Source organism: Natator depressus, chromosome 10 (assembly GCF_965152275.1).
Source record: "Natator depressus isolate rNatDep1 chromosome 10, rNatDep2.hap1, whole genome shotgun sequence".
In the NCBI taxonomy this organism is placed as follows: Eukaryota; Metazoa; Chordata; order Testudines; family Cheloniidae; genus Natator; species Natator depressus.
Window position 1 is genome coordinate 71,921,651 of NC_134243.1, and position 21,234 is coordinate 71,942,884.

General features: G+C 43.8%; 1 protein-coding gene across 5 annotated transcripts in view; it reads left to right on the plus strand.

The window, feature by feature from the left end:
• CHD2 (chromodomain helicase DNA binding protein 2) overlaps positions 1-21,234 on the plus strand; it is an 84,812-nt gene that overhangs the window by 18,055 nt on the left and 45,523 nt on the right. For 3 of the 5 annotated variants that reach the window (XM_074966509.1, XM_074966510.1, XM_074966511.1), the window contains exons 4-12: positions 3,013-3,099; positions 9,508-9,569; positions 11,112-11,234; positions 11,783-11,932; positions 12,772-12,905; positions 14,122-14,347; positions 18,140-18,240; positions 18,935-18,979; positions 19,119-19,294. In XM_074966509.1, coding sequence (XP_074822610.1) covers positions 3,013-3,099; positions 9,508-9,569; positions 11,112-11,234; positions 11,783-11,932; positions 12,772-12,905; positions 14,122-14,347; positions 18,140-18,240; positions 18,935-18,979; positions 19,119-19,294 — 1,104 coding nt within the window. Of the gene's footprint in view, positions 1-3,012; positions 3,100-4,199; positions 4,323-9,507; positions 9,570-11,111; positions 11,235-11,782; positions 11,933-12,771; positions 12,906-14,121; positions 14,348-18,139; positions 18,241-18,934; positions 18,980-19,118; positions 19,295-21,234 lie in introns of those variants that run through there. The other 2 variants (XM_074966513.1, XM_074966512.1) reach the window with 2 other exon arrangements.

Sequence of the window (21,234 nt, forward strand, 5' to 3'; positions counted from 1 at the left end):
CTACTTTGTTTGCTAGGTCTTGGGGAAGCATGGTGCCTGAAGCCGAAACTCTTCAAGTGCCTGCAGGGAGAAAAACAGTGAATTTTAATTGTTCACAATGGATGTTCCATCTCAGCTGCCTGAGAACCATTATGCTGCCTGCTCGGGTTTTAGTTAAGCCTCACATGTTAAGAGTGGCAAGGATGGATGTATTTTTTAAGGCAGTAACAGTAACACAAAACTTAACTTTCTGTTTTATTGTTGTTTAGTGGGGGCCGAAGGAAGTTATGTCTCTTCCTTTATGGACTCTTAGCAGCACATCTCTAGAAGATGAACATCAAAACATATCTGAGAAAAAACAGATCCATATGCAGGATTCTAAATAACATACACAAGACATGTAACAGGTTGGGGGACTTTCAAATGAGAAAAGTGCCCATCTTCCTTAATTCCTGTAACAGAGGACATTTTGCTTCCTGCCTCTGCTGGGTGTAGCTGTTTGGGGCTATTGGAATTACATCCACTGGACTAACCAGTGCAATGAATTTTTATCATACCGTATTCACCTTACAGCTATGACCAGCGAGACTTCAGTCAGAATTGGGCCCCATGTGTTGGCGCTGTGCAAACAGATGGGGGAGTCGGTCCCTGCTCTGAAAACCTTTCAATTTAAGAGAGAAAGAGATTTGAATGGGATTATTTCCTTTGGTTTTTTTGTATCAATAGGAAAGTGATTGAACAGGCTTCTGATTTATTTCTGGGTATGTGTATGCCCAAGAGGTATATTTTCTACAAGAAACCTCTCCTTTGTAGTGTTTCTTTATAACCACTTGTAAATGTACCAGAACCCCGTGCTGGTGACAGTCCTGCCTTCATCATGCGTTCATCCCAGGTGTCACTTTTGTACCTGTTAGTATATTTAGATATCCTTCTCTTGCTAGTGCTTTTAAGGATACTTGTGGGATGGAGGCGAATATCTTTAGAAGATCATAAAATGGAGATAAAGTCTAATAGGGGCAATAAGGGGTTGCCAGATTAGACTCAGCAGGAGCATGTAAGCCCAGGTGATGAGATCATTTACAAATTACTAATTCTTGAGGTTTGTCTCTGTCCATTCTGGCTTCAGGTGTCTCACCAACAGTGTTCCCACTAATTTTTCCCATGCATGTGCAGAATTTTATGTGCACCAATATGGAGGCAGGTCTGGGACTGGGGGAGAGGCTCTCTCCCCGCTGCAGCCCTGAGTGCCTGTGTGTTGCTTAATAGGCTGCTGCAGGGCTGTGCAGCTTAGAGGGAACTTACTCACCAATATTAGTGTCCCATGTCATCCACATATCTGTACCTACACCTTCCGTCAGGTTGTAGTTGTCTCCTTTCTCCTCCAAAGGGCCTGGCCGCACAAGTATAACAGACCATACTTTTGTAAGCAGTTTGCAAAACTCTTATTTGACATGGTTACAGCAACATGGTTCTTGGAGCACTACCTGTACCAGTAACAGTGTCTAGCCACAGTGCGTTCCGGGAAGATGTGGGCAGGTATGCCATCTGACTTTATAATGGATAGAGTACCTTGGAGGATATGTGCACAGAATAGCACCAGCACTATCTGGGTTAGGGGACGTCCTATGTCACAGAATGCTGAGAGGAGGGACTGGCCAAATAGTTATGCAGGCATGGTTGGGGGATCCCATCTACATTGCAAAAACCCAGTGTTTCACACTGGTTACAGGAAGACAATTTGACAGCTTAGGCCTCTGGCAAGCGCAATACACCGTTAGCTGCTATAGTTAACCACATTATGTGTGATACAAGCTGTGTCCAGAGCCAACCATGTTACTAGCTGTTTAGAAACTCAGTTAAAAGCTATAGAGGGGGCTTTAGAGGCAGTCAGTACTCTATAAATGCTGTGTTGAGCTGTCAGGATAATGAAGGTCACCTGCTCTCAGGCAATCAGAAGTCCAGCTGAATTCCATTAGTACAGACCTGCAAGAGTGGGTGGAATTCCTAGCTCTGCAGGAGTTCTTCTTCCTGGGCCCTGCAAGATCCACTTGGCATCTTTGGAATACAAGTGTACACTGATCTACTGGGCTTTCAGGATAGCTGAGGTGACCCATATGTCATTGAGCTGTTCAGTTAGCCCAGTGGGGTTTTCCCTAGGGGAGAAATTGGGGCAGGTGCTTCTGGTCAGAGAGATTTGTCCTTTTGAGCCTGTAGAGTAGTGGTCCCCAAATTTTTCAAGGTCATGTCCCCCCTTACACCTGTTGGTGCCCCCTCCCTTTGGGGGCCGGGAGTGGGGCGGCAGGGTAAGGAGGCAGAGTCTGGGACTGCAGCTGGGGGTTGGGGCGAGAAGAGAGATGCAGTCGGGGGCTGGGAGCCAGGGTCACGGCTGGGGGCAGGGCCGAAGCGGGGCTGGGTGGCGCTCCCTCCTCACCCCTCATGGTGGCTCGTCTGGTCCCTGCTGCGCGCTCCTCCCCCCCCAATGTTCCTCCCTGCCCCCACAGTTTCGAGACCTCTGCTGTAGAGCCTCTTGCATGGGGAGAAGTACTGAGCATTGTCACAAGTCTAATGTAAATGGAGTGGGGAATTTTAAAAAGCTTTTAGTCTCTCTAGCTGAAATAAATAGCTCAGTTTGTTCATATGAAAATGCAGAGTTGTTCCTTCTTTGGTTCGTCTTTTGTATTCCAACAGGGACACTTGGAGAGACCGGGTATTCAAATACCTGTCCTTCTACAGCATAAATAAACCTTGAAGTTTTTTTGTAGCTGTGGGAGGGACAACTCAGTATAATAAATATAGTGGGAGACTGCTGAAATTAAACATGTTATAAAACATTGCTAGGCATACAGTCAAAAATGATCCATGATCCTTTCAGTCATGTTTCATAAGTTTCCATAACTTACCTAACCATCCCTCCCACCAAAAGCCCCGTACCGGTGCCATACTGATTCATCAGAAGTTCACTCTTAAACTTATCTAAAATGATAGCAATAATTGGGGTGAAGCAGGCCTTCTGATGGTCTGTTTATTTTGCAGATGTGGGAAGAATATCCTGATGTTTATGGGGTTAGGAGATCAAACCGAAGCAGACAAGAACCATCGCGATTTAATATAAAAGAAGAGGTAAGAAAAAAAAAAAAAAAAAGATGAGATGAGGGAATATTTAAAATAAAAAAAAAAAAAACCACAAAAGAACAAAGGCAGTTCTGATCTGTGTCACCTTTTAAACACTGAGTTCAAGGCAGATTTGTGGAAGCTGGATTTTGCAAATGAAGGTCCCAATCCTGCAGTCCAATCCACTTGGACAGAGGCTTGTGGAGTCACTGGACTCTGCAAGGCCATTCAGGTCTCCATGCATGGATCTGATTGCTGGAGTGGGGCCTAATGCAAGTCATGCTCTGTTGTAGAAACGTGGATCAGAGAGAGGGAGTCCGTGTAAAAAACATAAAGGAAACTTCCCAGAAACACCTTACAGCAATAAAACAGTCTTTGCTCTTTGTCCTCGAGTGGATCGCAGTGATTAGTGTGTTTGTGTGTGAGAGTTCAGCTTTATGAACCATCACTTCTTCCCCCTCCCCCCCCCCCCCCCCCCCCCGTATTGGGGAAAATCTTACATTTGAATTTAATGCGAGGGACAATGAAAGATGAGTTTGTTAGAGTCTGGCAGCCAGAACTTTAAATGATTCCAGCCATCAAAACATACTACAGAAATGGAGAAATTAGCTGCTGTGCTTGTTTCTGTCTACACAGTGCTTTTCATCTGCAGATCTCCAAGGAGGCTAAGCATCATTCTCCCTGTTTTACAGATGGGGAAACTGAAACACAGAGAGGTTCAGGCTGAAATGTTCAAAGTTAAGGGCCCTAAAGTGAGCAGCGTGATTTTTTTTCAGAGGGGCAAGGCACTTGTAGCTCCTTTTGGAATCTTCTGAAAATCAGGCCAGTTTAGGGGTAGGTGCTTATATATGGGTTTAGACACCTAACAACTAGGTACCAAGGTTTGAAAATTTTGGCCTAAATTACTTTCACTGTCATACAGTGCGTCAGGGAATAGACTCCAGATCTCCTGACTCCTAGTTTGGTACTTTATCCAGTAGATCATGTGATCTGCACCATGCAACTAAACTCAGAAAATTCCAGACTGCTGAATGCCCTGAATAGCAGCAGCAGGAGGTAAGAAGGGCATTTAGCACATAATTGACTTAGCTTTTGTTTTCCTTTTCAAGTTCCGCAAAGTCCAGACTCGCTGGCTGCCTCTCTGTGCGATGCCCCCAGCATGCACTATGCTGGTGATGTCACACCCATCACAGATCTCCGCTGCAGACCAGAGTGCCCTGTAGGGGGCTCAGGTAAGTCCCATCCTTTTTTGTTTTACAATATTACGTGGTTTTGCAAATGTTGTTTTCTTTTCCGATATCTTTAATTCCTTACTATATAAGGTACAGTTTGAAAAAAAAAAATCCAAGATATAAAAACTTTGCTATACCACACAATATTGTAAAAAACAAAAAAAACCCAAAACCTTCAGCCGCCCTCCCACGAAACCCCACTAAAAGAATCCCAATCAAATACAAATCCATACCTTTCCCTCAAAGCAGGGCCAACTGGTTCCTGTAGGGCGACTCCCATCTGCAGCAGAGTCTGATGGAGGGTGTGACTTGGTCACTAGCACAGCGTCGGGGCCTCACAATGAGGAGGAGATCAAAAGTCTTGATTTTGGAGACAAAAAGGTTAAGGGGGGATGGGGAGGATAGTTTATTTATGGCTTGATCCTGCATGGTGCTGAGCATTGTAGTCTCCTACTGAAGTCACTGGGAGCTCAGGATGCTCTGCACATTGTGGGTGGTTGTCACCTTGTGGGGTCAAGCCCATCATCAATGATGTGCTCTGCCCACTTGCTGTTTGGGGTTTCCATCACAATGTAAAGGAGCTTTTTATCTGCCTTCTTTCCTAAAACGTTGGTGTGGCTCTAGTGAAAAGCATTGATCAGGTATCATTGCAGGCTCACATTCTTTCACCAGATGACTTATCTGATTGAGAGGACAGTTCAGTCTCTAGGGACCATTCAGTCATAGGTCTCTCTGCTGAGACTGCCATCAGAGATGGTAACACTGACCTGGGCTAGAAGATCAGGAAGTGAAAGACAAGATTTATATGTTTGTTAAACATCTTTGCGAGACTTTTAGTAAAACATCCAGGAACTAGAGACTTTTGAAACTGTGTGACAGTGTGCAGGAAGAACCGTGCTCACCCATTAATTCTCTTGGTATTTAACAGAACAACAGTAAGTCATACTCGTGGGAAGTGGGAATTTCACAGCGGTTGCCCTTTGGAAATATTCTAAGGCATTCAGTAAATCAGTATGGGCTAACGGGCATAACTCTTTTGCGATAAGAAAGTTGTCTCATGATTGGAATGGTTAGGAGCCTGCAAAGCTGAGCACTCTTAGCACCCATATAATGAAAGAGAGGACTCTTGTTCTACCACACAACATATGTTGCTTTATTTTAAAAAACAATTCAAGAAATTGATTACTTTATTAATTCTCTGACTTATTTTAGTTTTTAAGGTTCAGATACTCCTGTTACTATCTAGTGGGATATTCCATCAAGCAGGAAAAAATTAACCTTTTCATCAATCTGGATTCCTCAGCATTTTGAGAGCAGCATAAAAGGACAACTGCAGCAAAGCTAGATGGTTTAAGAACCCAGGGGGTGTAGGAAGCCTGAATGATGATCAGCTGTAGAGAGCATTATTGGTGTTCATTCCTTATTAAATTGTTACAACGTGCTTGGGCCAGTACAAGACCCAAAATGAACAAATCCTTGTCTAGAAGAAATTACCACCTAAAACATGATCTGCAGTAGTTACCTGATCTACCATAGTGATTCTTAAACTTTTTAATACTGTGAGGTGAGCCAAAGACACTGTCATGGGCCATGCTAGGCTGCTTGGTTCTAAGTATTTTATTCTGTGGGCTGTCAGGAAGGTCTCTGTCGACCACAACTGTCTAACTGTTCTAACTGTCCCCTGAAGCAAATGGGGAGTTAGCAGAATTAGAGGGTGAGGGATGTGCTTATGGAAGCTACTCCCCTCGTTGGGGTGGGGTTTTTTGTTGTTGTTACAGCCGACTACACAGGCACGTTAAAGCACTGCCCCGGCAGAACTTTAACATTGGTAGTGAAGACATACCCTTAGAAAGAGTGTGTGCAACAAAATGGTATTGTTGTTCTCTTCCAAACTGGATTATTTTCTAACCCAAATTCCTGTGGCGAGAGTTTGACGGAATAAACTTAGCCCATTTTATTCATGTTTTTATCAAAAGATGAAGCAAAAAAATAGATGTGGTGAGGAAAGGGATAAAGCCGTTGCTTGAACGGGTCCCAAACCGGGGGCGGGGAAGGGGAGAATTACAGCATACTTTAAATAGTTGAGTGAGAAGGAAAGATCGCTAATGAAGGGCAGGAATGCATCCTATAGAAGTTTTTTAACCAAGCTTTATTCTTGGCAAAATAATAGAGAATCGATATCTAGTAGTGATTCATACATTCTCTTGCAATGACAGGACTGAAATCCATGGTGGATTCTGCTTAAACTTTGTTGCAGTGATATGGTTCATCATGTTTATCAGCCTGATTTACCAGATTGTTTTTTTTATTTTTAATTTTATGTTGATCGCAGTCAGATGGCACAATGCACGGATTCATAAACACAAGTTCACTACAAAATATTGTCACAGATAAAACTGTCTCAGATCATAGGGAGAGTTTTTCAAACAGTTGGATACAGTGCAAATAAGAAAAGAAACCAATGAGAGGGAAGAATGAAAAAGATTGAAGTAAAGGAATAGGAAGAAAGCGGAAGTGAGGGGTGCATTCTCCAGCGTCCATGAGCTGTCTCCTGAATGAACATTCCAGCTTACGCTGTTTCACAAAGTTCTTGTATTAATGTCACTGAGGTGTAAGCTTTGTTTGGTTGTTCCCTGCATTGTGACATCGGGCTGGATCATGCACTGGGCTGCAGGTGCTCACACCTCCCTGGAGGATTCAACCCCTTGCAGCTTCCAGCCTGCACAGTATTAGCTCTCAGGTTGTGATATGCTCTCAGGTTGTGGTATGAGAAATAGTACACCAAATTGGGTATACCTGGAATATTAATATCCCCTCATGCCTTCCCCAAACCAAATAATGGAGGCCAAATCCGTGTTTCAGAGGGGAAGGTAGAGAAAATATCTTTGCTGGGTGTTCTCTCCCAGGAGGTTTTAAAAAATTATTGCACTGGAAGGCTTAATCCTCAAGAGCTCGTGATAAGGTATGATATGGTTGGGTAGGTGGTGCAAATTGGAGTGCCAGCATACGAACAGTGGACACCATCTTTGGGTGTGTCAGCACTTTGAGCTTGGGGTGTAATTCCCCGCTTGAGGAGACATACCTGCACTAGCTCTGCTCGAATTAGCATGGTTAACGATCGTGTTGCTGTGGTGGTGGGTGGGGCAAGCCACTCTGTCTGAGATGCTAGGCATGTTCTTGTGGTGTCTAGCCCCTTCCCACTGCTCGTGCTGCCGAGGATATATTGTATCTGTAGCATGCTAGCTTGATCAAAGCTGGTTGTGGGTCTGTCTCCTGGAGCTGGGAATTACAGCCCCAGCTTGAAGCGGCCCTTTCTGAACGACAAACCAAAGCGATGGTCAGTTGTGACATGTCTATATATTGCAGCAAAAAGCAGTTTCCAGAGGAAGATTACAAATCAGCAAAATGCATAGAACAAATAATCTTTGCATCTCTTTCTGTAATTCTAATATGATCTTGAGAAATTTCTCATTGGATTCTGTGTCTTCCCCCCCCCCCCCCCCACTGATATGGGTGCATTGTGTTTTATATGTGTGTGTCAAGTGCACTAGACAGGGCGGTTTGTTCATGTGGGAGTGCCCTGTATCTGATAACCTGCTTATATGACTGGACCATGTTAAATAAAATAGGGTTTGGTGCGTGAATCGGTTGTCTTTTTTTACATTACCTCTGAGTTAATGACACCTTGGTAAAAAAGTATTACAGCAGTAGTCAGAGAATACATCTCGAGCTAAGAGCTAATCAGGAGGAATGACTTGATTTCAGGGTATTGGAGCATGCAGATTAAGAAGCATGAATGCAGCTTTTTCCTCAATCATCCAATTGCTGTCTTGTTGAGGGAGTAAAGAACAATAAAGTACAGACACATGATTCTAGTGGAGAGAATAACCTTTTTAAAGAAAGTTTCTTCCCTTTATTTTTCTCCCATACAAGATTTCTTGGTTCTGTCTGGGAACTGGAGGACTAAGAACTTCATGGTTTTAGCTTAACTGTACTGTTTTTACATTCGTAAAATGTGCCCATCAGACACTTAGTTCACATTCATAATTTTAAATAACAAAACACTCAAGTTGTAATGATCAGTGGCCTGCCCTGTGAATGGAACTAAACACAATTTTGCCAACCCCAAATGTTCAGAAATCGTGAGTCAGGCCCCAAAAACTCATGAGATTTTTTTTTTTCTTAAGAAAGGGTCCTTTGTCATTGCTGTCTTGTTTTTGCAGCTTTAAGACATGCCAGTGTCACATTTTCCAGGTTTTTCTCTGCAAACACTAGGGTGGGCTAGAAACTTTTTTTTTTTAATGAAAATAGGAATATTTTCATGTAGCTTAAGATTCTCATGTAATTGCATGGCTCCAGGAGCTAGGCCTTCAAGAAATACACCAGCTGTCATGAGGCACATGATAAAACCATGAGCGCTGACAACACTGTAAACATGTTCTCCACCAACATGTCTTCAGTCAAAAGCCTGAAACAATAGATGTACCTTACTCTGGGCCCTGAAAGAGAGCAAGATCTGGCTCTGACTGACCAAAGAACACCGGGTCATACCCTTCCACCCCCACTCTCACATACTAGGAATGATTTTCAGCCTTCAAATCTAGGAACTCTTCGCAAAAGCATCGCGGCCTATCATCTTTCTTCTACAGTGCATGTGATCTCTAGGACCCTAGCAGTGCATGACTTCATAGATTAAACTTGCCATTTGAAGTGCACCCTGAAGTAAGTTAGAAGCAAATGTACGCTTTGGAGAGTAGGTGTAATGTGAACCTTGCAGCTGCCACCACTAAGTACGCAGGCATTGGTTGTCGCTAGAAGTTGATCATTAGTCGTAGGTGGTTTGTAGCCTGTCCCTTCCGGAGGCTCCAGAACTGCAAGATGCATGTTACCCTAGAGCTTTTCACCCTTTCTTCTGAGTTGCATTTGTAATCCCTCATCCTCTGAAAGCAATTGCACTAACCTTGTGACCACTGTCTACAGAATCCAAAGTTAATGGTGTTGGGTAGCTGGTCACCTTTATTAAGTGGTATGGTTGCACAACAGTGTCACGTTTTAATACTAGCATTGCAGCAAGGGATAGTCCTTGGGCTGCTTTGAAGCTTAGACCATGTGTGTGTTTCAGTGGCTTCTTAAAGGAAAGAATATGGAGTGAAGTCTACAACCTGATCTTTTCTTTTAATTAAAGGCAAGTAGTGAATCTGAAAATGAAAGCCCAAAAAGAAGAGGCCAGAAGCAAATGAGAAAACCGTAAGTCTCTATGGAGAGGGTTTTGAATTGTTAAGGTTTTATTCTAAATTTTAACAGACAGTTGGCATTCAGCTATGTTTGAGGGACACTGTAAAGATAAACATACATAAAAATCATGTAATCGGTTTTCATTAATAACACTTCAAATTATAAAACCTGAAACAACTTGTAAAACAACCTGCCATTTATAAATCTGTTTGTTTACTTTTTTGCGCTTTACTCAGCTTCAGCAGGGAGCTGGTCAGCTTCGCTTTCTGCTGCTAGTTGGTTTCACCTCTTTTGGCTCTTTCATGCACTAGTTTAATGCTAATGTTTTTCAGGTTTCCAGCACTGGAAAGAAAACTTAAGTCCTGAGCCCCTAAAAAAAAAATTTTGATTAGAGATATTTGCATGTTTTTTTGGTCTTCATATTAGGTTTTATATTATTCTCTTATAAAATAAAATAAACTTCTGGAGAGCTCTCATGTTGTAAAATAACCCCTCCTCCCCCATCTGCTTGATGGTATTCCTTTACATTCATGTAATGTCACCTTTTCCATTCAACATGTTCCTACAGGCTTGTCTTCCCAATAAAAAGAGAATTTCATCCTTGTGAAAGCACACAAAATCTAGTTCCTTTTCTTATGCTCTTAAAAATCTTTAAGCATCTAGAGTTTTAAATAATTTGTGTGTGACCTGATACAATAAGGAGCAACAGAATAAGGTTCTATGAGAACCTAGAATATATATGTGAATGTGCCGTAACGTAGACCAGGGGTTCTCAACCTTTTCCTTCCTGAGCCTGCCTCCCCCAGCGTGCTATAAAAATTCCACGGCCCACTTGTGCCACAACTGTTTTTCTGCATATAAAAGCCAGGACCAGTGTTAAGGGGAAGCAAGCCGGACAGCTGCCCAGGACCCCATGCCACAGGAGGCCCCATGCAGCTAAGTTACTCAGGCTTCAGCCCCATGAGGTGGGGCTTTGGCTTTCGGCCCTGGACCCCAGCAAGTCTAATGCCAGCTCTGCTTGGCAGACCCCCTGAAACCTGCTCACGACCCCCCAGGGGGCCTCGGATCCCTGGTTGAGATCCACTGACTTAGACCACACTCACTATTCCAAAGCCAATGCTTTTCCGAAATATGTAGGCAGTAGTCCTAGAAACCACTCTTAGGGTTCCCCAGATAAGCTCAGCATGCATAAATAAATATTAAAAATAAAATGGAGTGCTTACATTTCAAGCTGTAAGAAATGGCAGCTCTAGTAAATGTACCATATTACTATGTTTCCAGCATTGCTTTGACTTTAGAAAATGCATAACTAGGTTGGGTAAAGTCTCGGTGATTGAGGTATAGGGCTAGAAGTAGGGAATCGCAACATGAAACGCAGGTGCTTTCCCTCATTACCAGTGCTGAACAAGTGATTATATTGCAGTTCCAGTGTTGAACTTTCTGTGTCCTGGAGCTCATGTGTTGGCATTTAAACCTGAGGACTTGAATCTTTGTTTAGCCAGCCAATGGCGTCAAAGTTCCAGTATCCCTCCTGACTTCTGTTTTTGTCCCTAGAGGTAAATGGAAAAGGGAGGCTTCTGGGGAAGAGGAGGATGAAAACGGTGCGGAGCAAGGCTCCAGTGCAGAAAGTGAACCAGAACAGAAGAAAGTTAAAGCCAGGAGACCAGTCCTGAGAAGGTGAGGAGGGATTGAATTTACTTTCCCTTTTATATTGTATGTCTCTTTAACTTCCACTGCTTTTAAAGGTACCCAGTAAGTGACATTCCATAGGAAATTGCTGTGGGAGCAGGTGTGTGTTCTGGGAGCAGCCAAGGGACAAATTAACAGTCAGCCAAAGTGTGCAACAGCCTCCTGGGGGAAGCGGTTGGAAACCTTATCCTTTGAGTAATTTATTAAATGACTGGCTAATATGCAGAAGGGACCAGTCCTGCCCTGAATGGAGAGGGCATTGTCTACATGCCCATACTGATCTTTTCCCTCGTTGTTGTTCTCGCTTATTCTGTGGTCTGATTCTCCTCTCATGTGAAACTGGTATACATTGGTGTAACTCTGCTGATGTTAGTGGAGTTGTTCCTGATTTACACTGGTGTACATGAGAGGCGATTCAGGCTTTAGGCATCTAATGTTTGGGATATACACTTCCTTGTGGACTGCGAAGGCCTGCTGAAATGCACTCCTTGTGTACAATGCACTGTATTATATCTTTTTATCAATACTCATTTTAGAGCAGTGGTCAAAGCCAGTGTTAAAAAGCCCCACAAGCCCCAACGTGGTAAGAGGAGAAAGAAACAAGACTCGTCTGAAGATGAAGATGATGAAGAAGACGATGAGACTCCCAAAAGGCAAACCCGGCGCAGAGCGGCTAAAAATGTCAGGTACTGCAGGGGTTTTGAGTTACGTAGTCATCAGAGCTGGGGCTTAGAAGTCAGGATACCTGGTTAATGTCAGACTTGCTGTGTGATTTGGAGCAAGGCAAGGAGTACCCTGCAGGCAAACCTCTACACTGCGTGGAACTCCACTGTCTCTTGTGTTGGGTTCTCTTTACAGGATCTGGTTCTTGGTCATTTAACCTCTTGATAGCTCATTGTATCCATTTACTATAAAGCATACAGTACTTGCTTACTACGTCAGATGGGTTTTGGGTGGTTTAGTTCATGTTTCTAAGATGCTTTGAGATCAGAGTAAAGATGCTACAGAAGTGCAAAGTATTAACAGAAACGGATGCAAAATTACCAGATGCAGATACTTGTCAGTAGCTAAAAGCTTGTAAAAGATGAGATACGGGTTCCCAGCATCTGGTGGACACCTATTGAAGCAGTCAACGTATTATTATTCTCATGCTTCAGGGAATAGACCAGCCTCTCACCAGTGAGGGATAGAAAGAAACATTCCCCGTAAGCAGGTTATTCCATAATTGCTGACTGCAGGGGTTTTTACCTCCTGAAGCAGCTGCTACTGTCAGAGGCAGGAGACTGAACTAGATGAACCACTGGTCTGATCTTGTATAACTATCCGTGTTTTTTTAAGAGGTAGAGAGTAAACTTTTAGCCAAGCTGAATGCCTTATTTGAGAAACTCGAGCAATGTATTACACAGTCAAACCCAAAATAAATGCTGGAGGGGCTTGCCTGTGCCATGCCATGCTGTGTGCGTATGGCTTTAGATTTAAGGAAAGACGAGAGCTTTTTATCAGCTTGGTATTTGGTCTTGTGCAGTTACAAAGAAGATGATGATTTTGAGACGGATTCCGATGACCTGATTGAGATGACCGGGGAAGGGGCCGACGAACAGCAGGACAACAGCGAGACCATTGAGAAAGTCATGGACATCAGGATTGGAAAGAAAGGAGGTGTGTAGCTTTGAGAGTCAGACTAGGATTCTGGGTCTAGTCACATCAATGCTCTGGTTCTCCTGCACTGGTGTAATGCTGCTGAAGTGTTTGGGTTTCCACTACTGGAGAAGGATTTTTAAATTTCCTTTTCCGTGTGTTTGTTGGCCCCCCTCAAAGAATTCTAGTAGATTGGTGAGGCATGATTTATTTCCCTTTACAAAAGTTGTGTTGACACTTCCCAAACACATTGTGTTCATCTGGGTGTCTGATAATTCTGTTCTTTACTATGGTTTCAATCAATTTGCATGGTACTGAAGTTAGGCTTACCGGCCTCTAATTGCCAGGATTGCCCCTGGAGCCTTTTAAAAAGACTGGCGTTACTTTAGCTATTCTCCATCATCTGGTACAGAGGCTGATTTTAAGCAGTTGGTTACATACCACAGTTAGTTGTTCTGCAGTTTCATATTTGAGTTCCTTCAGAACTCCTGCGTGAATATCATCTGGTCCTGGCAACTTATTACTGTTTAATACAGTGGTTCTCAAACTTTTGTACTGGTGACCCCTTTCACATACCAAGCTTCTGAGTGCGACCCCCTCCCCCCCATGAATAAAAAACACTTTTTAATATATTTAACACCATTATAAATGCTGAAGGCGAAGCGGGGTTTGGGGTGGAGACAGACAGCTCAGGACCCCTCATGTAATAATCTTGTGACCCCCTGAGGGGTCCCGACCCCCAGTTTGAGAATCCCTGGTTTAATATAATCAATTTATTCCAAAACCTCCTCTTTTGACAGCTCAGTCTGGGACAGTTCCTCAGATTTGTCACCTAAAAAGAATGGCTCAGGAGTGGGAATCTCCCTCACCTCCTCTGCAGTGAAGACCGATGGGAAGAATTCATTTAACTTCTCCACAATGGCCTTGTCTTCCTTGAGTGCTTCTTTAGCACCTCAATCATCCAGTGGCCCCACTGATTGTTCGGCAGGCTTCCTGTTTCTGATGTACTTTAAAAAAAAAAAAAAAAATTTCTAAGGGGCATTTTGTGTCGAGAGATACTTCTGTATGGTTGTAGTAGGATCAGGGGCTCTGTGGGATGTTCTGTGGGATGTGCTGCCATAAAAGACACACTAGCTAGAAAAACAACTCCCTGCTTCAACTCTGTTCAGTTTATTTCAGTGCCTGGCTAACAAAAGCACCAATTGCAAACCAATTTAATTTGCAACTTTTTTTTCAGCCACTGGTGCTTCTACCACTGTGTATGAGACTGAGGCTAACGGCAACCCCAGCGCTGACTTTGACCCTGAAAAGGATGAGGGAGAGGTTCAATACTTGATCAAGTGGAAGAGCTGGTCGTACATTCACAGCACGTGGGAGAGTGAAGAGTCCCTGCAGCAGCAGAAGGTGAAGGGCCTGAAAAAACTAGAGAACTTCAAGAAAAAAGAGGATGAAATCAAACAATGGTACGTTTTGCCTAAGACAAAAATCAGTGTGGAGCCTTGCTTAGGAGGTTCTTCAATAGCAGGGGCCACCTGAGCTTTGCCCAAGTGACGGCTGTTCAGACAACTTGCCAGAAGCTCATGCTGGATCACTGTTGTCATCTTCAATAAGGAGGGATATTGCTAGTCGTTATGATGGGAAATTGAAAAGCCTGAGAATTTCCTCGTTTGCCCCTCCCTCGCCCCAGCTGGGTTTCCTCCTGCAAAACCTATCCAGCTGAGGATAGGGTTCCAGAACTGTTTTCTTTGGCGCCCAACTGGACAAGACAAATCTCTCTTCTGTTCATCATAAGTTTCGTGGGTATTGTGCTTGTGGCCATGATGTAGGTCAGATTGGAGGCAGTACTCAGGGGCTTAGAAATCATCCAAATCTGAATATTGGGCCAAGTGCCAGAGGACTAGTCACATATGGATGCAGTGTGCGGAGGCTGCAGGTCCCAGCAAATGGGGGTGCCTGCACACCTGTGTAGCTGCATTCCGATCAAGACGAAACAGTACATGCTGGGACAACAGTCCACATCTTTGTATTGAAAAAGGGGGCAGCCGCAGGCCCCGTGGCTCAATCTTGGCTCACAAGTTGCTTCTTGGCTGCCCTGGTTGAGCAGAAATTCAGGGCTTGACTACACTCAGTTTTTATACCAGCTTAACTCTGTCAGTTTAGAAACCGAGCATGCCCTAGTGTGGCTGCAGGTACATCTGTATAAAAGTCCTTACATGGGGTTAGCATATTTAGGTAAGGGTCTAAACTGGTGGAGCTTAGTCAGCACAAAAACTATGCAAGGCTGCTCTAGTTGAGAACATTTATAGAGTCGCTTAATGCAGTGCTTCCCACTGCTGACCCCTGGGTTGTTAAGATGCAGGCTGTGTCTACCCTGCAGCTGGGACCGGGCCTCCCAGCTTGGGCAGGTAGACGCAAGTGGAGCTAGCTCACTGAAGTTAGCCATGTGGATGTTACGGCTCGGGCAGCAGCTGGGGTTCTCAAGCCCACTCAGCCTCTGGGCTGCACCTGGGTGGCTAGCCCAAGCTTCTGCTGCAATGTCCATGCTACTATTTTTAATGCGCTAGCTCAAGGGAAGCTAGCGTGAGTCTGCCTACTGGGGCACTGAGGCTCGCTCCCAGCCGCAGCGTGGCTAAACCCTCAGATATGGGAGAGACAAATGTAACTGTCGCATGATACAGCACAAATAGGCAATTAGACATAGTACTGAAAATACGTCATCCCATGTCGTGTGCAATGGTCAGACTTTAAAAACTTGCCAGTTTTGTCTTAGAGATGGTTTATTTCCAAATTTGCAAAATTCTCTCTCCTTTCTACAGAGAATCCCTGGGCTGTTACAGGTAGGGAGGTGACGTTGTTATCTAAGGCAATTGGCAAGGTTTACAGGGCAATCTCTGTATATGTTTTGCAATGTGATGTTTAGTTTGCAGAGTGCTGATTTTATTTAAGGGGTAGGTTGTTTTTGGAGCCAAGCCTTACTGCACTAACGGGGTCTGTTGATCTCTGGATCAGTGTATGTCCAACTGATGCTGGTAGAAGTCATTCATGTGTGTTAAGGGGAGACATCCCTAGCTCAAGAAGTATTATACCTGGAAAAATGGTGAATTGGTCAGTTTCTAACGCAGTAACTCAGTGGTGAGCTTTCGGCATGAACTTGCGGTAAGCCATAACCCAGTGGTAAAATTTTGCAAAAAGTACTCTAAGCAACGTTCTTTCTTTATGCTGAGCAGGCTACAAACTCCACAGAGTACTACATTTATTTGCCTTTGGGAAAACTTACACTTTTTTTTTTTTTTTTTTTTTAAGTCTTCTTACACTGAACTAACTCGGTGGGGGTGGCGAGGGGGTGGTCTCTCCCAGTATTGCATATCTGTGGGGTCCCAGAAGGAAGCCATTTGCTCTGTAGCAGCAACCTTAGAAGTCTGTGTGAGTGTGGGTGGGTCTGACTGACTTTCCCCTAGGCTTGCGGTTTCAGACCCTCCACCAGTTGCTCCCAGGAAGGAGCCCAAGCTGCAGTTCCCTCCTCCGTCGCCTCGTGGCATCAGCAACGGCTGTGTCCCTGGAAACCAAATGTGCAGGTGTGGGATGCCGTGGCTCTGTCAGGCCACAGCTGTTGAGCCTCTGCTCACCCAGGCTGGCACTGCAGAGCTGGGCCCCTCACCTGAGCTTCTGCATGAGGGGCATCCTCCCTCAACAGCACCGCTGCCACCACTGCCTCCTGGCTGGGCCAAGCGCAGTGTCCCCCCGAGACCAGAACGCTTTCGCTCCCCCCTGCAGCAAGGAGGGAGACCGCATGTACCCTGTTAGTGGGCAGAGGGCTGCAGGCAGAGCAGGGTCTTAAATGGCCACCCCATGTCCCTGCTGGAGCTCTAAGAGGAGACATGAGCCTGCACAATATATACAAGGTTGTGGCGAGGTCGTATGTGCGTGCTGTTTACAGGGAACATTGACCCTAAGTCCTGTTTTCGAAGGTGATTGAGGTACTTGGGCATCTAAATGCCAGTGACTTTCAGTGAGACTTAGTCTGTCTGCATTGCAGTGAGGTGTGTGACAGCAGCACGGGGACACACCTGAGCTAGGTTTGATGGAGGCAGCTAGAACAGCAACAGCAATGAGGCTGTGGCAGCCCCGGCTAGCTGCTCAAGGACATACCCAGGGCTTGTACAGCCCATGCTGCTGTCGATCTGAGCTAGCTCACGCTTCTGATTGCGGTGCAGACGTAGCCTAAGTCTCCTACGTGCCGAAGTCACTATTGAAAAGGGGACTTAAGCTCCTTGGTCCTGTAAGTCCTTTTGAAAATGTTACCCCATGTCCCTGTCGGAGAATAGATCTTCAAGTAGAAGAGACGCCTGTGAGGTTTCTTCGTGTGGGAGCTGCGAGCCTGTTGGCAACTTCATAGAAATGTAGGGCTGGAAGGGACCTCAAGACACCAAGTCCAGCCCCCTGTGCTGTGGCAGGTCCAAGTAAATCTATACCATCCCTGGCAGGTGTTTGGTGGGTTTTAAGAACAGGCTGGACAATGACTGGGATTCCACAACCTCCTTTGGAAGCCTATTCCAAAGCTTAACTACCTTTATTGGTAGGTTAGATAGCGGGAAAACCTTTCGATGTCTCCATTGTTTTAGATTAAGGCCATTCATTGCTTCTTGTCCGACCTTCAGAGGACATGGAGAGCAATTGATCACCATCTTTTTTGTAAAAGCCCTTAACATATTTGAAGATTGTTATCAGGTTTCCCCCTGCCCCCCAGTTGTTTTTTTCAGGACTAAACATGCCTAGTTTTCTTTAACCTTTCCTCATAGGTCAAGTTTTCTAAGTCTTCTGTTACTTTTGTTGCGCTTTCCTGGACCTCTCCAGTTTGTCCACATCTTTCTTGAAGTGTAGTGCCCAGAACTGGACACATTACTTCAGCTGTCATATCATCACAATATGTTGTGGGATACCGGCGTGCTGAGGGTTCCCTCCTTATGTAAAAGCTTATGTATTTTGGCTTTGTGGAGGAGCACAAAAGTTTCAGGGAAAATCATTATATACTTCTCTGTATTGTTTCATTATGAATAATCTGTTCTTTTAGAAGCATTAAGAGGAGTATTTGATAAGCAATTGTAAACTTGGATTGAGTTACCCTAACTCATGAAATTATATAGGCAGGTAGAGTTTTAACAGCTGGTCTTGAGCATCACTACCCACAAAGTGAGCAGAAGTAGAATTGTTCTTACATATGCGTCTCCCCCTACCCCCATTTCTTTTCTCTCCAGGCTAGCCAAGGTAACTCCTGAAGATGTGGAATACTTCAGCTGCCAACAGGAGCTTGCTGCAGAGTTGAACAAACAGTATCAGATAGTGGAGAGAGTGATCGGTAAGTGAAATAGTGCACCTTTCTAATAAAGGAATAGTAAAACCCAGGAATTCAAGTTTTACTTGGGTCACAAGAATGAGTGTGCGGTGTTTTCACACCTCTTTGGGGAATAAACTTGTGCTACATATCCTGTAATGTGTGGAAATCTAAAGGTTAAAGCACAGGAGATCTGGGTTCTAGTGATGCATCTGCAAACAACTTGAGCAAGTCACTTGCCCTCTCTTTGCCTCAGTTGTCCCAACTGTAAAGTGGGATTAATAATTCCTATTTCCTCAGGATGCCATGATTAATTTATTACTGTTCGTAAAGTGCTTTGAAATCTTTAGATGGAAGATTCTGTAGAAGAGCAAAAGTAGAGTGTTGTGGGGACCTCTCAGGATAACATGGTTTGACAGTGAAGCTTGCATGTCAGCTCAGGGTTTAGGTTTTTATGAGTAGTGACAAAATGTGGTGGTGTAGCTTTCAGAGCAGCTCAGTAACATCACACTGATCTCAGCAGGAGCTGTGAGTATCCAGCGCCTTTGGAAACTAGGCCTGAAGAGTTGAGTGGTATTTTCTAACAATCTTCCTATGCATTGCAGAGAACTTTTTAAAACCCCTCCTAACTGTTGGGAACTGTAGAATATCTTTTATGCATCTCATACTGGTGGTTAAGACACTAAAACTCTCCTTTGTTTGCTTCTGTAAAACGTAGCTGTGAAGACCAACAAGTCTGCAATGGGACATTCTGAGTTCCCAGGTAAAGTGGCCTTTAACTCCCTTTTTGTCTCCTCTAAACAATGCTATTAGCTGTGACATGTCTTGTGGCGGCAGCGGTCACTGTCATCACTGCCTTGGAGTTCAGTTGGTCATGGTTGCGTTTCTGTAATGTGTTGCAGCTCACAGTCGGAAATTGTCCTCTAATGAGCCTGAATATCTGTGCAAGTGGATGGGGTTGCCGTATGCAGAGTGCAGCTGGGAAGACGAGGCCTTGATTAGCAAGAAATTTCAACACTGCATTGACAGCTTCAACCATCGCAACAACTCCAAAACCATTCCCACTCGGGACTGCAAGGTTCGCACGCTTCCTTTCTCTCTTGTGGATGGGCTTGCTCTGGGTTTCTGAATGTCGAAGTTCTCGCTATATTTAGATGATATGTTGATGCAACATTTTCTACAGGGATGGCTATCACCTGAGGAGATCGCCTTTACCTTTCTCCCTCCCGCATGTCAGTTTTTTTTCCAGGGGTTCTCTGCACCCTTTTCAGTTCCTTCTCCCAATTCTCAAGGCCCTGAAACACATACACCATCTGTTCCTTGAAAAACAATGGCTGGGACTCCCTTTTGGAGAGCTATCCATACTGTCTCTTCAGCATGCTAAGGCCAGGCTGGCATAGAACAAGGCTGGCAGAGGCCTTGGCTGGCAGAATAAGGCCAGGCTGGCGGAGTCAAGAACTGGCTTGAGTTAACCCAGGAATTCAAGGGAAATAACAATGGAACTTTGTCAGTGGGAAGTGTCTGTAATAGGTTCCTACTAGGGCTGTTGATTAATCTCAGTTAACTCACACGATTAACTCAAAAAAATTAATCACGATTAAAAAAAATGTTTTGCAATTAATTGCACTATTAAACAATAGACTACCAAGTGAAACGTATTAAATAGTTTTGGATGTTTTCATACATTTTAAAATATATTAATTTCTTTTACAACACCAGAATACCAAGTGTACAGTGCTCGCTTTATATTATTTTTTATTACAAATATTTGCAGTGTAAAAATGATAAAGAAAAGAAATAGTATTTTTCAATTCACCTCATACAAGTATTGTAGTGCAATCTCTTTATTGTGAAAGTATAACTTACAAATGTAGATTTTTTTGTTTGTTACAGAACGTGCACTCAAAAACAAAACAATGTAAAACTTTAGAGCCTACAAGTCCACTCAGTCCTAGTTCTTCTCCAGCCAATCGCTAAGACAAACAAATTTGTTTACATTTACAGGAGATAATGCTGCCTGCTTCTTATTTACAATGTCACCTGAAAGTGAGAACAGGTGTTCACATGGCACTTTTGTAGCCAGCGCTGCAAGGTATTTACGTGTGAGATTTGCTAAACATTCGTATGCCCCTTCATGCTTTGGCCACTATTCCAGGGGACATGCTTCCATGCTGATGATACTCGTTAAAAAAAATAATGCATTAATTAAATTTGTGACTGAACTACTTGGGGGAGAACTGTATGTCTCCTGCTCTGTTTTACCTGCATTTCATGTTATAGCAGTGTCAGGTGATGACCCAGCACATGTTTGTTTTAAGAACACTTTCATGGCAGATTTGACAAAACACAAAGAAGGTACCAATGTGAGATTTCTAAAAATAGCTACAGCACTCAACCCAAGGTTTAAGAATCAATCTGAAGTGCCGTCCAAAATCTGAGAGGGACAAGGTATGGAGCATGCTTTTAGAAGTCTTAAAAAAGCAAAGTTTTTAAAAGTTTCTCCGATGCAGAAACTACAGAACCTGAACCCCCGAAAAAGAAAATCAACCTTCTGCTGGTGGCATCTGACTCAGATGATGAAAATGAACATGTGTTGGTCCGCTCTGCTTTGGATCGTTTTTGAGCAGAACCTGTCAGCAGCATGGACACCTGTCTTCCGGAATGTTGGTTGAAGCATGAAGGGACATATGAATCTTTAGCGCATCTGGCACGTAAATATCTTGCGATGCCAGCTAGAATGGTGCCATGTGAATTCCTGTTCTCACTTTCAGGTGACATTGTAAACAAGAAGCGGGCAGCATTATCTCCTGCAAATTGTAACCAGACTTGTTTGTCTGAGTGATTGGCTGAACAAGAAGTAGGACTGAGTGGACTTGTAGGCTCTAAAGTTTTACATGGCTTTATTTTTGAATTCAGTTATTTTTTGTACATAATTCTAAATTTGTGAGTTCAACTTTCATTATAAAGAGATTGCACTACAATACTTGTATGAGGTGAATTGAAATAAACTATTTCTTT